General features: G+C 54.2%; 2 protein-coding genes across 2 annotated transcripts; both read right to left on the minus strand.

The window, feature by feature from the left end:
* Positions 1 to 3,187: 3,187 nt before the first annotated feature.
* On the minus strand, positions 3,188 to 4,484 carry BDP55DRAFT_636352 (uncharacterized protein; the record flags this gene model as incomplete). Its single annotated transcript, XM_060572873.1, has 5 exons — positions 3,188 to 3,620; positions 3,650 to 3,979; positions 4,020 to 4,095; positions 4,276 to 4,343; positions 4,414 to 4,484. The coding sequence occupies 5 exons, from the start codon at positions 4,482 to 4,484 to the stop codon at positions 3,188 to 3,190; spliced, it is 978 nt and encodes a 325-aa protein (XP_060424798.1).
* A 2,655-nt stretch (positions 4,485 to 7,139) lies between these two features.
* Positions 7,140 to 16,466, minus strand: BDP55DRAFT_677587 (mitochondrial protein from FMP27-domain-containing protein). Its single transcript, XM_060575919.1, has one exon. It carries the CDS (start codon positions 16,297 to 16,299, stop codon positions 7,330 to 7,332), a length of 8,970 nt encoding a protein of 2,989 aa, XP_060424799.1. The 5' UTR covers positions 16,300 to 16,466; the 3' UTR covers positions 7,140 to 7,329.
* Between the last annotated feature and the right edge of the window lie 1,171 nt (positions 16,467 to 17,637).

A 17,637-nucleotide genomic window follows, 5' to 3' on the forward strand; every position in this document is an offset into this window, starting at 1 on the left:
TCCTGGTGGTATTCGGACCCGGCTTTTGACTGGAGCTGCAGACGAGGCGAGGGATCGAGAAGCAAGGAGGCGGGCTGGGAGAATGTTGCTTGCTGCCCTTGCAGATAGTACCAGACAACGTCCGATTTGGGTTGTCAAAAGGTGCAAAGTGCGGTTTGTCACTTGTCTCGCGGTTGAATAGAGTGTGGAGAGCCAAGTGCGCGCGAGTCGGGTACGTCGTCAGAGGTTGAGAGGTGACGATGATCGACCGTGTGGAGGATGCTATTATCGATTTGCACCACAGGGAAAGGCCTGGCGGTGACTTGGGGTATTGATGCTTTCGTCCTTGGAGATGGAAGGATACGATATGGTCAACCGTCACGAGGAGGAATTCGAGACTCGAGATGACGATGTTGTCTATTAGTATTAGGTACGATTAGTCGGAGGTTCGTCTCGGAAGGGTTGGCTGGACCCGGAGTTCTGTGATGGTCGAAATCCGGGGTTATCGGGGTAGATGTTGGCGCCTGTGATCGAAAGGGGACTGGGTCGGTACCCGTGTCCGTTGCGCAGTGCCTTGGTCGAGGAGCAGAGATGACGACAGGCCTTGAGTTGAAGAGTGGCGAAGTGAGGAAGCGAGAGAGCGACTCGCGCAGTTGGCGGCACAGTCGCAGTTGAGAGGTTGAGAATGGCTTCTAACAAGAGGCAGATCTTGAGGCAAGCACAAAATGGGCGGTTCTGTGTTTTTAGGTGGCCAAGCACAGAGAGGTAATCAGACTTGGATCGAAGTTGCCCTGCCTGACTGATTACGGATGATACAGATATGTCACTTCATCGAGGTAATCGAAGCACACGGGAGTTGGGAAGGCAGCGAGCGAGCAGCAGATGGGCCGTGGACTGGGGCAAGCACTGATGCTCTGACACTGATAACCCTGATACGGGGGGCCAAGATGGGAGGCCAGAGATAAGGAATCGACTTGCAAGGTGTCGAGGGTGTGTCGTGGTGTGTCGACAGTCGTGTACGAATAGGTACGAATAGAGCGTGGTGTGGTGCCCGCCCGGGCTGAACAACTCAGCACGGGGCAGTCACAGTCCACCTCAGTTCAGTCACCCAGTCCCGGCAGAGAAGGAGGTCAATCGTAAAAATGGCTGAATGACTAGAGGCACGGGGGGCAAGCCGCAAGAGGGAGGCAAAACAAGGCAGAGCGAGGCACATATGGGAAAGGACAACCTCACACCACGGTCTCAGCTGAGGAAGGACACTTTGGTACCGGTAGACATGCTCTTTCCTTCTTGTCCCCTTTTCTCTTTCCGTCGCTTCTTCTGCCTGCCTCTGAAGCCCCGTCCCGCCTGCCTGAGGGTATCTGGAGAAGGCAGAAAGTACATGGTGACATGGCAACTTGGGGTGGGAGGCAGGAAGCCAGGTAACGGATGGAGGTACTTGCAATATCGGCCCAACCTGGAGAAAGAAGGAAGGAGGTGCGCCTGCCTCGTTTGCTCCCTTCCGCCTGCCTGCCTGCCTGCCCGATTTGGAGATGTTTCTGTTCGTACCCGGTCACCAAAGAAAGCAAGACCGAACGACCAAACGAAGGATGGGCGCACCGCCGCACAGGCCGGCTGAGTACCTACACACCTACTTCGTACACGACACAGTGGTGACCGTAAGGAAGGGAACAGCTCAGGGAGGGTTCACTTTCCAATTTCATTGTCACTGTGTCACGTTTGTGTACGAAGCAAAAGTCACTGATAAGAAACTCCAAAGCCTCCAATCCCCTTTCCCCATGCCCTTTCCTCCCCCTTCCCACCGGCTACTGGCAACAGCGTCACCTTTCACCCGCATGTTTTGGGCTTAGAGTTTGGGGTGACATGAGATTTTGGGGGTCCAAGACGGCCAAGGGCCACAAGGGGGAACACGGGGAATGGAGACTACGGGGGGGGGGGGGGGGGGGGGTCACTTTGTCTGCCGTTTCTGTGTCTCTCCGTCAGAGTCTCACTCCTACCTGTATCCGCATGGACTCCGTATTCAAGTCACGCGCCAGAATCCCACGTTCTGACTGCAACCCCAGTCCAAAGTGCTTTGGATTTCTCCAACATCAAGCTGGAAACTCCATCTAGGCATACCTTCTTATTACTCTCGAGTCTCGAATTACAATTGTGCACTCCGGGTAATGCCCGAGATCCATCTCGCTGTAACGATTAGAGGACATGACCGAAGGCCACCGACAAGCACGGAGCCCTCGACGCCCTCCTCCCTCCATGCGCTAAATGACACGATCCACAGGCTTGGATTGAACCCCTTTGCGCCCATCAGTGGCTCTGGAGCACTGGAACAGTGGCAGATGGAAACCAGCCCGTCATAATAGTGGACTCTTTTGATGAGTCTAGCGGGCATGGTCCAAGACAATCAAGACAATCCCACGACTCTTCAGCAAGGTCTCACCGTGAGAGTGCCCGGCTGACCCGATCATAGGTGGCCCCCGTCGACGGTTGTGGAAATGGCGGACCGCCACTCGCTCTCGGGAGACGAGCCAATGAGAGCGATGGGATTGCTTTGGTGATCAATCAGAAATCAACCACCTTATGTAAGACGCATAACCACACCTCAGGGCAGTCAAGCCCAACTGCTCAGTGCTTGGGCGGTGACGACGGTACTTCGCGGACCCGTTTATTTCCCACTTCCTGGCTCGCTGTTCCTGCCCGCATTGCCTCCGAAAGGCCTCCAAAAGCTGGCCACTGGTTGGAAGGCGCAGTCTGGCAGTTCAGCTGAGCTGGAAGGTCCAGCCTTGTTATGCAACGTACACAAGCTGCCCCTGCCATTTTATGCGCCCCAACTCTTTTATGCGAGTCCAATCGTTGGATACCTTAAGCATGCACGGCAGGTACCTAGGTACTTCGCACTTCACTTCAACATGTCTTGTGCCCTCGTGCTTCTCCTTCTTATCAGCGCCCACCAAACACCACAAGCCACCATCCCTCCCCTCATCGACACTTTCGTCCCATCAATGATAATCCCCCATCCCGTCCGACCACCCCAGGCCCAATTGCACATCTTTCCGAAAGCCCTCCGTGACGCCCCTCTATCTGGACTTGGACACCACCGCAGGTCCCGGCCGACTACACTCTGTACCAGTGTGAACAACTTATACAGTAGTGTGCCTAGCACCTAGCAACCACCAGCCAGGCCTTGTCGCTGCCCTGAGCTGACAATAGCCTAGATATCAAGCACCGATCGTGTGTAGAGGTTGCTAATTCTTGTGACCATTTTCAGACTTCGGCCCTTGCCTCCGAAGAACGCTGGGGAAGCAAGACGCATCGGAACTTCCGTTCTATCGTGAACACTAATATCGTGCCTGGAAATTCGGACGGAGCTCAGCCCGAGAGCCAATGCCCATATCACCGGCCCCGTTGTCGGAGTTTGCATCTCCCCAGTCTCAGCAACCTCCTTGGCTTTCTTATCGGCCTTCTCCGACCCCAGGTTACTGCTGAGCCGTGCGACGGCGCGTTGCTTTCTCGCTCCTCCACCAGCTTGCAGACATCCCCGACCATTGCCTTTTGCTCCTCTCCATTTCTCCAATCCCTGTCGACCTATGCCATTCGCTCTCATCGACAAGACAGGCAGGCGAACGGAGAGCAACTTCGACCATCTGCCACCAGGCTAGCCTTAGCGCCATACCCAACTCGCTTTCCGTCCCATCCGCTCTGATGGTCGCCCAATTGCCCAGGCCCCATGTCGCTCATTCGTCTGCTTGATCCAATAGCACCTGGCCGGAGCTTGTCGATAGTCCTCGGGAACCGATACGGGATCCCACCCGTGCGACGGCCTACGTCGATCCTCTGGGCGCCTCTCCCGCTTTCAGCACCGTCGGACGTGTCATCGCCATCTTCACCTAGACAACGAGAGTAAACTGGAGGCTTGGTCAAAGGAACGACGGACGAGATGCCCGCATCTCCGATGATTGTGAGCTCGCCCATCCAACCATCAAGCCATATCTCGTGCAAAACGCTTCAACATTGGCGTCCATTGAACTCCGAACCAGCCTGACCTGTTGCTCGCCTCGGCCACAAAACCTAACACGTGGGCAACAAACCAGGAATCTTGCTTGATACGAACCATCAGTCCTGGATTATGTGTAGATTGTCACGTTGTGCACCGAGGTGTGCTTCGCTAGCAAGGGCAACTTTCCATAAAGCCCGGAAGCCACGCGGGCTATGGTGGTATTCTTGGAAGGGCTGCCTACCTCCAGATGATATTCAGGACTGTCTCAGTGGGCGTTGTCTCACTCGTCTCGTCCGCCTTACCCCGCCATCTTGGCCGCCCATCACTTCCATCCCTATCAATACCGCAAACATCCAGCCACCGATTCGGTCTTTTGCATCAGTTATAGATGCCTGGATGCGACACATCGGGCCAGTAACGACCACCTAGTTGATGCTCACAAAGCAGGCAGCCCATCATCTTGCCCGTCATTTGTCGCATACATGACGGACCAATCGTCAAATGCAGCCATGTGTAGTGACATGAGACGAGCCAGGTGTATCCGTACCGTCCAAACCGTGTATGGAATTACAAAAGACCATATTCAAACACCGGCCCAGCCAGCCGCTTGCACACATTGTGCGTGCTCAAAAACCGATCAGACTTAGAAGTTAGCGCATGGCCCAGTCGCGAGCAAGAGTCATCATCTGCACCATCACGAATCTAGCGACGCCATCCCACACCCTCACGAGGGTCTCAGATGTTGCCTTATCGCTCTCTTCTGATTCGCTTGTTTCTTCTCCAACCATGCGTCATACAACGCCAGCATCGTCGACTGGGCTCTGGCGTGGGTGTGAGTGGGAACGGGGATGGTCGTTGTGGGTTCTTGGAGGTTCAGCGAGGAACTGAGTCGGAGCCATCTCAAGACATGGCTGACTTCTCCATGGTTTGCGGGGTAGAACCATCAAAAGGCATGGGTGAAGTCCAGACATGTAAGGGACATTTGCCCAGCAGTCGGTAATCATCGCTTGTCCAAGGTTCAACGTCACAAACGTCTGCTTAAAACCCATCTCGCACAGCTCGACAGCATCGGGCCAAGAACACGCATAGTATTGCCGCCGCGCACGAGATGGTGGCACGAGCACTGGCGGGCTGCACAGGCTTCTATGCAAGTTTCGATATTGATCCGTTGGCCAAGTTCCGGCAACCCTCTAGGTAACTGACTGCGCGGACTCCAACACCAACATCAGCGCCAAGACCCCAAAACACGGCTCCGGATCTCAACGGCGTCCTGTACTTCCGCACGGCCCTTCATCCTCTAAACTCAAACCCGCCAAATGCGCTTCCGCCCGATACCTCGCTACTCGTAGTCTTGTGGCCGCTTATTCCGGTAACCCCCCTTCGAGACCTCTGTCTTGTGCGTGGCTGCACACCTCAGGTGCTTTCCACATCTTACTATTCGTGACCACACTTTGACAGCCATGTGCTCCATCAGCAGCGACTTTCAGTATGGGTGCTCCTGGGAGGAGACATTCGGACGGGCTGTCACGTTCTTGTCTTGACGACGCGGCCTGCCACCATCAGGCACACGGGGAGAGCTACAGTAGACACAAGAAGTGGTTGTTACTAACGAGGTGCCTTCAATTCAACATCTTTGCAAGGTCTAGACCTTGTCCAGCCAGAGTTGGGCGTCTCCTGAGGATCTCAGAGGCGAGACCTTTTGGCTTGAAGCTTCCCCGCATCGCCGCCATCACTAGTGGTGGTTGGAGCTACGAGACAAGCCTCTCGTGGAAACGATGTAAACCACATGCCAACCTCCAGCAGCCCTTGCCATTCGACAAGGCCTTCTCGTTCAGCTAGTTCACAGTTTGGACTTATACAAGGAAGTGAGTAGACTGATCTCGGGATGGTGTAGATTCCTCTGCCATTTCTCACGCGAATGTTGGTAAATCTGCCCACATGTGTGTTTCTACGGACTCGTGATCCCTTTCGTTACACTTCGCCAGCCCCGACCTAGCCGCCTCCGTGGAGTGTGAAACGATTTCCCTAATGTGACATGAGCAAGCCAACAACCGTCAATATCTCGCCCTTTATATCGGTAACTCCACGGACATACACCCCTTTAGGTAAACACTCATCACTAACATACCAATCTCGAAAGCAATGGGGGGGTGGGGGGGTTGTGTTCTTTAGAACCAGCCTTCTAGGAGAATCTTTCTTTGTTTTCCGATTCCGTCTCTTTAGGAACTGCTATACTCTCGTTCTCCAAGTTTCCTTCGACGGGTACCTGTCTAAGTCTCTGCACAGCTAGCATAATATAAAGGTTCCAACTTGTCCTTACGCACAATGGTCTAACCCAAGTTTCCTCTGACTGGAAGCGCACATGATGTAGACTTTAGCCATCTCAAGAACCCAAGTCTCAAGGATTCGTCCTATGGCTAGCTTGTTATGTGTTCCCCCCTGATGGCGGTCCGATGAGATTCACAGGTTTATCTAGGATGCCACTCGTGCTCATGGTAAGGTGTAGATTGGCAAGGAAAGTCTGAACTCGAGTATCGGCTCTGGAGGTGGACTCAGCAAGGCTGAGAGATCAGTACATCTATTTTTCAGTATTGAATCGAGAAGCTTTGATTAAGATAGACTTTTTTTTTATCAGTATCAAAAGTCTACAATACCATTTCTCACTCGTCCATAAGCGTAGATGAAGGATTATATGGTATTATCCCTTTCTTCTTCTTCCGGAGGCCCGTTGCCTGATGTCCAGTGTTGGAACTCAAAACTCTTTCTTCAATCTTTAGTATTGTGTATCAGGGTTTTACAAAACTGCCCAATCGCTTCGGCAAGAGGGTGTATCAAGACAACAAACGATATGAATACACTTGCTATATCATATTATTGCTGGCTCCCGCCAATATCCTCACTCGCCCCATCTGCTCCTTTTCCGTTCGACGCTCACGCTCTCCATCACTTGCTCATCTCCCACTCCTCGTCTCGTTCCTCGTCCTCTTTCTCAACATCCGCAACACCACACCTGTATTACGAAACCTCACATCCAAAAGCAAACAAGATCACAAAACCCCTTTAATGCATTTGGTCTTGTATTTATAATTGTACCATCAGCGTCAGAAATATAACGTGGTTGAATATCCACAGCCAACGCCGGGTATTTAATTCCCCCCTTCCCTCTCCCCTTCCTCCCTCCTTCAAACACAAAAGCAAATCTAATAGTTATCCCTCCCATCCCGCTCTTCCAATCCCCAGTCTAACCCCCCAATAGTTGAAAAACATGATTCTTGACCTCCAATTTTACCTTGTACTCTTGAACAGGCAAAAACATCTTTGGTTATAACCGCCAGAAGAATTCAGCAGTAGGCCTCCTACGACCCAGTCTTCACCCGGCTCAAACCAGGAAATCTTTTGGTGCCCTTGGGACTCTCAGGCACAGCCGCCGCCGCCGCAGCACTCGAATCCTCCTCCTCCCGCTCAGGCGTATCCTCCCTCTGCCCCTGCCCCTGGCCCTGAACACCACCACCCTCCCTCGAACTCCCATCGCGCTTCCGGTGCGTCAGCGCATTAAGTTTATCCCTCAAGAACCCACTCCCCGCAGACCTCCTCCGATCTCCCGACTCCGCGCCCGTCGCAGACCGTGAAAGCGAGCGAATCGTGCCCCCGCCAGCCTGGTCAAACGGCGCCAGACTACTCCTACTAGAAGGCCTCAGCAACTCGAACCCGAGCCCCTGCGTCGGCGCCCGGCTATCGAGAGGCGTTGGCGGCGTCATCATGAGGAAGCTCGGGACGGCGGGCTGCTGTTGTTGCTGCTGGAGACTTGATTCGCCTGTCCTACGGGACCGCCCGCTCGCAACGCTGGAACTCCGGCTAGTCGACCGCGGGATGGGAATGCTGCTGGCTGAGCTGCCATGGTGAGAGCGTGGTGGCGAGCGGGAGTAGTCAACGGGCGAGTTGCCGTATAAGCTCGACGAATCGTCGCTGTTGTTGATACTCTCCGCGTCATGCTGTGACGACGACGACGGCGTCGGCGCGATGAGCGATGACCCGCTGGCAAGTTCCCGTAGCTTGCTGGCCTGCGTATTACTCGGGCGATGCTTGAACTTGTTGCCGATAATAGCACCAGTATGCGAGATGAGGGCCTTGATGACGGCCTTCTTCAGCGCGAGAGCCAGGTCGAGGTTCGACCACGTCTTGTTGCGCCACTCGACCGCCGGCATGCGGAACACAAAGTCGTGCACGTCCTCGACGTTGCGGTTGTCTTTGCCCTTGTAGCTGAGGCAAAGCACCACCGAGGGCATCTTGATGTGCGCAAAGGTCATGTAGTTGCTGGCGCGCGACATCATCTTGGTGAGGTCGTCGGACGGCTTGGTATCTTCCGCCTTTGATTCCTTGCGCCGGCCGAAGCGCGACTTCTTGTCACCGGGCAGCGTGCTCTCCTTTGATGAGAAGCCGGTCGAGGTACGGCCGATTCCTGGGCGAGGCTCCTTTGTTGACTTGAGTGACTCGTATGAAGGCTTCTTGGTTGGAACCTTGCCGGTACCGACGGAGCGGAAGAGGCGGAAGGTGTGGCCTTGACCCTCGCCTGTGTTGACTGTAAGCGACTTTTTGCTGCTTATAGACTTGGTGGGAGAGTCAGAGTTTAATGTAGGCTGTAGACGCAGTTCAAGTGAGCCCGGTCGGGTGCTGAATCCGTCCTTATCGCTAGCAGTCAGTCGACCAGAGCCAGACATCGAGTCGTCGTCTTCCCCATCATCCTCGGTAGGCTGATGTTTGAGCATGAACGGAGAATCGTTCTTGTCTTTGTTGTCGCCGTCGATGCCCGGGAAGATATACTCAAAGACCCTCTTGCCAATCTCGCGTTCTAGTTGAATCTTCATAGGGAACAAGTTGACCTCGAAGTGATCCATGACGGGAATACCGGCGATGGCTTCAAGCATGTACCAGTATACCCGGATCATTTCTTGGTTGCCCAAATCCTTGTCGCCTTCTGCGTAGGGCGCAATGATCTCCGGGTACATGGCGTCGGGCAGGAGGTTCAGTCCAAAGACCTTGCCGACTCTGATCAAGTTGATATGCGACCCGTCGGCGTTATCGGTGCGATCGTACTCTACATCCTTGAGCTGCAGCTCGACAAGCGGTTCCTTGTTGTCTCGAAGCATATGCCAAACCGTGTCTCGTGCTGTGATGCTCCAGCGGAGGAGAGCATTGCTCTCCGAATTCGTTTCGTATCTCCGCTGTGAAGACGTGATGGCCTTCATCATGAAGAACAGTTCGTCTTCACATGCTGCCAAATCCCGCTCCAGAAGAAGCCTGTCCTCCCAGCCACGCTGATCCATGTACTTGGAGTATATCTGGAAGTGGGACTTGATGTCCTGAAGCTGACGAATGCGCTCTTGCAGTTTCTCAACCATCTCAGGCGTGCCGCTGAGATCGCTAAAGTCTGAGGCGAGCATGATCTTCTCTAGGCGCTCCGTCCGTGTCTTTTCGAGAGGCTCATTGTACATGAGGAGGTCTAGTACGATAACGTACATGGCGTAGTAGTCGCCAGAGTTGCATAGTGCTCTGGCCTGCGGGAACTCTACCCAGAGATTATCCATCTTTCTTTCGTTGCTGGGTTGGGAAGGATCACCAGCGCCCTCGGTGTTGACTTCATCGTTATACTTGAGACGCAGAGTATTGTACTTCTCGTAGCGAAGCATTGCGGACGTCTTCTGCACCACTCTATTGAAGCCGAAAGGGTCCGTCTCAAAGTCGAACATGACTTCCATAGGAACCCACGGAGGCCACGATGACGTTGAGGGGGTACCGTACCGACTGCCAGCATATGTGGTGACGATCTCGGAGAAGTACGACTGGTGTGTGACGAAGAACTGGGTGCTGTCCATGTTGACGAGGAATCTCCTCTGTACGAGACCGCTGACGTTGTCAGCAAGTCTCTTCTTGTCCATGACCTCAACAACCTTCAGTTCCATGCCCTTGGATGTGAGGATGACGACATTCTTCTTGTTCTTGTCGCTTTGCAGTTGAATCTGCGGGGCAATGAGTCGAACATGGTAACTGTTCTGAGGCGTAAACTCATCCGAGATACCGCTCGATAGGTCATCGATTGGCACGTTGGGCACGTCTTCGCCGCTGTTTCCATCAGCGTTGACGTATTTCTTACCGTCCTTGAGGATATTCTTGATGCGATCTTCAATGTCCTGCTTGAACTCACGCTCTGCAGCATCGAGGTCAGGAGAAGCGCCAGCTGTAGCACCTCCGGTGGGTGTCCTGTTCTTGCTTGCAGGTTTTGGATTCTGCTTTGCTTTGTACTGCTCTTCGACAATGTCGAGGATGAACTTAACGGCAGGACGAGACAGGTAGTAGACGAAACCTCTGCGCTGGCTGACTTGGTGGATATAACGAAGCACAACGTTTCGAAGGGTATTGTTCCACTTGAAATGAAGATTGTGAATGACGAATCGGTTGTTGAAATCACTCTCGAACTCCGCTCCCGAGGGTATCGTAAGAGAGTCATCTTTATCCAGCCCAAACGACTCCTCGGACGCGTTACTTTCGCTCTCTCTTCGGAATGGATTGCTGCCGTTAATCGGTGATTTGCTGTTCATTTGACGAAGCATATTCTGGAGGTACGCCTTCTTCTTTTGCAAGATGCCGCCCTGCTGCTGGAGACTCTCAAACGCCGTAACCAGCTTTGGGTCTTTACCGTCGTCGCGCACAACCTTGAGTTCGGCTTCTCCAAGGCTGCGACCGTAATTTTCGATTTGAGCGTCCAGTTGAACTAAACGCTCTTGGATGAGTTGTGCCTGGACTCGTCTCGGGTCGTCATCGTGGCTCATAATACAGAAATGAGTCGGCTCATCGCCAAATGGACTCTTGCGGTCCGGGTCTCCTGCAATGACGCCGCCAATGTCAGTTTGTCGAAAGTACGTCAAACGTGGCGCAAAAGCGAGTGGTAGAATCTTGGTATCCGGGTTCGGCTCCGTGGGCAGAATCCAATCCAACTCGACGAAGTCGTCCATGTCGATCCAACTCAAGTCGTTGTCAGGGATGGTAAAGCGGGACAAGTCTGCGCTGTCCTCGCGTTGATTTGTAATTAGGTCAGCCATCGTTCCCTTCTTGATGGCCTCCGTCGTTGTTCCCCGTATACTGGCTGAAACAGCACGAACGTCGGCTGCTGCTAGATCAAGCTGGGCCGCGTGTAGCTTGATACCGCTCGTCTTTCCCTTAGTTTTGCGACCGCGGTCTCGGGTGTTGAATTCCTCACGTCTCTGGTGCAGGTCTAGCATGAAGCTGTCGAATCTGACCTTGAGACCCGTCGCCGATACTCCACTGTCGGAAGCATCTTCAACATCCTTATGCTTGTAGATGTGACTCAGGAATAGCGGTGCCAGAAGGAGATTGTACTTGATCGTCGACAGATGTTTGCCGAACTTCTTGCTGTTTCTTTCCCTACCCGGCCAGAGTGGACCTTGCCGGATGGGCAGTGCCATAGCACCACCGAACAGCGACCACCAAGCGAAGAAGTGAGTGAAGAAGCGCGGCGTGCAATGAACTGTATTGTAGCTCCTTGACGGTTCGACATTATTGGACATCCAGTCACGATCGACTGGGGCCCGGACAGCAATCGACAAATGGATATGCTGGCTTCGGAAACCGCGGAAAGCATCATACGGCTGGTCCTCGGGTTTGACATGGTGAGGAGCCCGCAGCATGATATCGTAGTGCGGTCGAAACCCGAAGCTGCGTTTTCCGTCCTGAATCGCGCGTTCAAAGACCAGGCCGGCCATCCACTGCACCTTGCCAGATAGCTTCATCACCACTTTTTTGAAGGATGCCCCGGACTTGTAGCTATCTTCGCTCATGAGACTGTCGTCTTCTCCAGTGCGTCTTGCAGCCTCTCGGACCTGGTGGCTGTAGTCGGGTATGGCGAGAACGTACTCCCCGGAGTCAACCGTCATGAATCGCTTCGGGTCGTCGTCGGCATTGATGTTCCACTTGACTTCATTGCGCCAACACATCAGGAAACCCGCACCGTTACCTGTCACACAGTAAGGGTCACGGGTTCCCTTGAGCGCTAGATGCATATCGCCGTCGCCCCTCCACGCTACGTGTATTCTGGAATGGAAGTTGAGACGAATCTTGTCCCAGAAACCGACTCTCTCAGACAGATCAATCTGAGGCTTGGTAAAGGACTCGATGCCCATCATCATGTCTTGAATAGCTGGCTGGTATGCTGGACCCCAAGTAATCCTTGTCGGCAGAGCTGTGTTGATTTCAACACGCATGTCGGAGTACGACTTAACTGGTCCAATGGTCCGCCGAACGTCGATCGCGAAGCCACCCTCGTTACTACCGCCGGGTTCATGGGTCCGAGGAGGAACAATGTTGACTTTGATACGGCGGGTGGACTCCATCCCTCGGAACTCTTCGGCTATGACAAAGTTTGTCTTGAGCGACATAGCTGGAAGCCTTGTCGACTGGCCCGCCTTCAAGCTGGGAATATGGATCAGAGGGAGTGGATAGTCGCGTAGTGATATCCTCGCCTCGCTAAGATCGATTGATACATGCATCGGGACGAGCAATCCGTACTTCATATCCTTGGGCATTCCCTTTCCGACGGAGTTGATAAAGTCTGGCAGATCCTTCATGGCGAACGTAGGTTTGTCAATGACGAACTGAAGATCGGTGATGAGTGCAGATGCGAGCGCGGGTCGTTGTGGCACTTCAAGGATATTCTCCGTGTCCTCCAGATCGTCAGGAAGCTGATCAGGACCCCAGAAAAGACCTCGAATCTCCTTCATGCCGTTCTTGGCCATGACGTAAAATCGATCGATCCGCTTCTTCCAACTTTGTGCGTTGTAGGCGTCCAGCCTTGCCCGGGCTTCTAGCTCGGCGACCTTGGAGGATCCAGTAAGGCCGACACCTCCGCCGTCGGGGTCGTATCGTGGTGCTCTGCCCCGTGAGCGTTCGTCTCTGCTGCTAGGTCGTCGCCCATCTGCACTTTGACTCCTGGCCCATGAGGCCCCGTTTTGTTGTCGTCCTCTGTTGAAAAGCGAGCGAGCACGCAGCTTGCCTGACTCTTTTCTCGACTCTTCTTCGCGGACCTTTTTACTCTTGACTTCGAAAGCTTCTTCGCGAGCAAGTCGCTGCATCTGCTCCACTCTACCCGCGCGGTAGATCATTCCGAGTTTCCACTCAAAGGCACCATCTTCCATCTCAAACAGTAGTGACCGTGTCCGCACAGAAACCTTGGGAACCTTCTTTGGTCCACCAGGGACCTTGTCAAGGATGTACTCGTTCGTGCCCGTCTTGAACCGGTGGTGGAGCTGCTTGATCGACTTGAGGGTATTGATGATGTTGTCGGAGATCTTGTTGACCTGGACCTCGTGAGGCACGGCGAATCGAATGGCGTCAGAGTTCACGTCGATCATCTTGTCTTCTTGGACTTCGCCGCCTGTCAGCTTCCGCCGGGACTTGCGATAGTCGACACGGCCGCCCTTGATGCTGACCATTCTGGCCCAAGTGCCTCGCATCCTAGGCGGTTGTACGTAGATTCGAACGAGCTTGGACGCAATGTACGGCGAAGACCACCTATGCCGGCCAGCCTCTACACCATAGACTTGGACCATCAGCTGAGGATCGTTGGGCAATTCGGCCTTGATTTGCACAAGGGCTGCTTTGAGGTCGATGGCCACAAGCTCAGGCGTCAAGGTGGAGTAGTCGCTCATGTCAATAAAAGGAGATCCTGGCGACATGGGAGGAGCCAGGAAATCGGCATTGCCGTCTTTCCGTGGCGTCGTCGGCGACATTGGTGGTGACCCAACATCTTGGCCCGATCTCATGAAGGCTTTCCGTAGAATCATGATGGCAACGCCCACCGAGTAGTGGCGGAAGAGAGAGTACTGCAGAAGAACAGTCCTGATCCCGGCATGAATGTGGAAAATCGGACCCTGCTGGTCACTCATAGCCTGGAAAGCAACCTCGAACCGCGGCATGTTGACAAACGGCTCCAGCTCGACCCTGTCCTCTGATTCAACAATGTAAGCCTCAAGGCCACGGACGTGAAACGTGACCCTCCGTCCATCACCATGGTTCTGCTGCTTCTTCCTGGGCGGTGGTGAGATTGGACTTTTCAAGAGGTCTGAGTCAGGGGCGACGGTGCGGCTGTTAGCCCTACGCCGCGATGGCCGCCGTTGAAGCCCCTCGAGCCTTTGCGCGCGGTACTCGGCAGAGAATTCGTCTAGCTGTAGGGACACCCCGCGAGTATCGTCTGAGATGTCTTCGTCGATGCCGGCAATCTCGATGCTAAAGTCTGAGGCTTGAAGTTGAAACTGCAATAACCAAGACGGCATTGCGCGAAGGAAATTTTGCTGCTTGGTGGACGTGTGTGAATTCGAACGCTTTTCTGGCTCGACGTTTAACCGCAGTTGTCGCACAATTTGTCTGAGACCGTCGGTAATCTCGGGGCGCACCATCTTGATCGAAAAGGTCTGCAAATTGCTCGAGGCAACAACATGGACGTCTGGCGTAGCACTGAGTTGCACCTTGAGCTCGAAAGACTCGGTCTGAATCAAGTCGAATCGGTTACTCGATGACGTCTGATAGTACAGTTCGTGCGACTGGATCCTCATGGTCGACGCGAGCGAATAATGCAAGTCCTCCACCGTGGAATGGAATGATTCCATGTCGAGCGATATTGATGAAATCGAGGATATGATGAGGTCAAAGTCGTCGGGTGCCGCGTGCTGGTCGACTGCGGGCAGGGCGACTCGTAGGACTGGCTCGTGCATGGTGAACTTGATATTAGCCTTGGGCAGGAGTCGTGATATGAGCACATGCCGCGGTTGCCGGCTAGATCGTGACCTCTTGGAGGACTTTGGCTTCAGCATGGCGACGAGGAGCGGCAGATGGCGAGGGTCGAGATCTACCGAGGGGGAAGTTACTACGGAATTAGCGAACAGTATGTTTGCGTTTCTCTCCTCGGCTCCAACATCCTGCGCCATCTCGACCGTCTTGGACGGCAGCGTCGTCTTGACCGTCGTTGTCGCCATTGGGATATAAAGCAGTCTCTCCGGTTTTCCGTCCCCATCGTCGACACCGACGGAGATGGATAGGGCCGCAGCGAGGGCTTCGTGGGCGATGTCCTTGGACGGGAAGTACATCCTGTGCGACGGAGACTTGGGGTCCAGACGGTGCAAGTCTATACCAACTTCCTTCATCGACGCATTCAACATGACGGGCTTGGCACTTGGCTTGACGGACTCCACCCTCTTGGTCATGCCAACAAAACTGACTGCAAACTGGACCTCCTTAACGCCCCTCAAGATGGAACTGACAAACTCCTTGGAATCGGACACGGTCTGGATCAGGTCCTGGTTGGTGCTGCCAGGCTGGGCGACCTCGTGTATGACCTTGTCCATGAAGACGTCGGCTGGCTCGTCGGACAAGGTAGTCGAACACGCGGCCAACTTACATTGCTTAAAGCGATCGGCGCACACGCGAACGTCATCGTATGGTATATGAACACGGCCCAGCTTGAGGGCAATCGCAGCGTCCCGCAGCCCATCCAGCGCCTCGTACAGGAACCCATGGATATTCAACGTCGCATTGTCGAGAATCTCGAGAGACTCCTTGCCCTCGGGCGTGAACAGAACGCTGCGCAGCGTCATGATCCACTCCGCCTGTCGCTGCTTCTGCTTATTCTTGTCGTTGCGAGCCTGAAAGAAGAAGCGAGCGCGGTCCACCATCTTGCGCCGCGTGTCGACGGCGACGGTCAAGCTTCCAAACTGGACGTCACCAACGTCGACGACCTTAATCGTGGAATTTGTGGCGACGACGTCCACCATCCGCAGCCAGTTGAGCTTGCGGTGCGCTCTCTTCATCCGGTCCTTGAGCTTCATCAAGTGCTTCCATGTCTCGCTCCGGGGCGGGGGTGCGCCGTTTCGACGTATTAGTGGCACCTTGGGCTGCTGCTGTTCGGCGGCCGGCGCCTCCGGCTCTTCCTCCGCGTCGGTGCTGCTGTCGGAGTCGGTCGAGCTGTCCTCGCCCTTCTTGCCGTCGAGTTCGCGAATGTCGACCGTGACGGTGAGCTCGCTGATGACGACGCTCAGCCAGGTGGGCTGGGCAAAGGTTGGGCGGTGGACGTTGAGCCCGAGGCCGCGAACCTCAATCTTGAATCCATCTCGTGGGGTGTAGGCGAGTCTCCGGAGGGAAAAGTAGCCGATTCGCTGGATCGATACGCCGGTGAGGATTCGAACGACGGCAAAGAGGATGAAGGAGGATAGATAGAGGAGAACGACGACGCCGAAGAGGAAGGTCGGATTGAGCAGAGCCATAGTGAGTCGGCACAACGACTTGCGCGATCGGTGGCTCGCTTCGGTATCTGTATCACCACCACCATGAAGACAACGTTAGCTTCCCAACAACTCCCGCGCAAATAGTGTGGATGCAAATAGTACACGACAAGGGCCATGTAGTGAAATGGGAGACGCAGAGGGCAGGGCAGCGTACCTGGAAAAGACCCAGATCTCTGTGGTATCCCGCACGTTTATCTCCGTTTTCTACAATCCGAGCGCGCCATATCGTCGATCAATGATGCTTGGGATGTAGGTTTGTGGGTGTGGAGAGGTAACTCGGCTTTGGGGCAGCAGAGTTTCGGCGCCTTCGCGGTTACGCTTGTCAACGGCAATGTACAGTTTAGCTAGCTAGTGCAGATGGTCGATCGCGAGTGTTTAGGAGAGGAATCGCGCAGACGGTTGCAGGGGCGGATGGCGGCGGGTGAGACAGATGATCGGATCCCTTGGTTGGCCCGGAAGGGAGAATGGAAATGTGGTGGGATCGGAAATGGGGATGTTGGTGGGAGGTTTTGGGGTAAATCTGGCGGCGATGTGGTGCAGGGCGGAGATAGAGAGACGAGAGAGAGAGAGAGAGAGAGCACGTTTCGTTGGGGCCGGCGGGCAGAAGCAGGCGGAACCAAAATTAGTTGAAAAAGGCTTAGGTTGGACGCGTAGGATATTGCCTATAGCAAGAGAATAAAAGTGTATAGAAAGAAAAGGAGGGGAAAGGTGCGGACAGGAGGTGCTGGTGGAGGATGCAGGTCTCGCTCGTCTTGTCTTGCAGATGAGTGACGCAGTCGCCAGGTCCAATGTGAGCCAGGAATTGGGACTCGCAGTTGGGATTTGCGGTTGGCGAAATGCGAGAAGACGTCGTTCGCCTAAGCCCTTGTCGTTTTCTTATTGCTCGGCACGAGGCGGCGGCTGTCCACACGGAACCCTGCTGCCGCTTCTGGATGACAGAGTAATAGCAGATTGCTCCTATTCCCGAGGTGCTCCAGTCTCCATTCCAGTACGGAGCATTAGGTAGTCTCCAGTTTCCTCTCCAGGTGATGGGGTACTTCCGACTCCTGGGCACCGGGGCAGCGGTGCAGTATTCGTACTCGTCTCGTCCGTGGGTGTGTGTGTGTGTGTGTGTGTGAGAGGATTGGTCCGGATGGTCGGATGGTCGGATAGCTCAGATAATGACATAGCATAGATCCAAGGGGGGCTTCTAGACGATCAACGGTGCGATGGTGTACCTAAGGTACTATGGGTAGGTAGATGTAGCTAAGCTTCCCAAGGACCAAGATACGGTACCTAGACTAAAGACAATACACATAAGATGGATTCCAATAGCAA

The sequence above is a fragment of the Colletotrichum godetiae genome, assembly GCF_030913485.1.
Source record: "Colletotrichum godetiae strain CBS 193.32 chromosome Unknown BDP55scaffold_53, whole genome shotgun sequence".
In the NCBI taxonomy this organism is placed as follows: domain Eukaryota; kingdom Fungi; phylum Ascomycota; class Sordariomycetes; order Glomerellales; family Glomerellaceae; genus Colletotrichum; species Colletotrichum godetiae.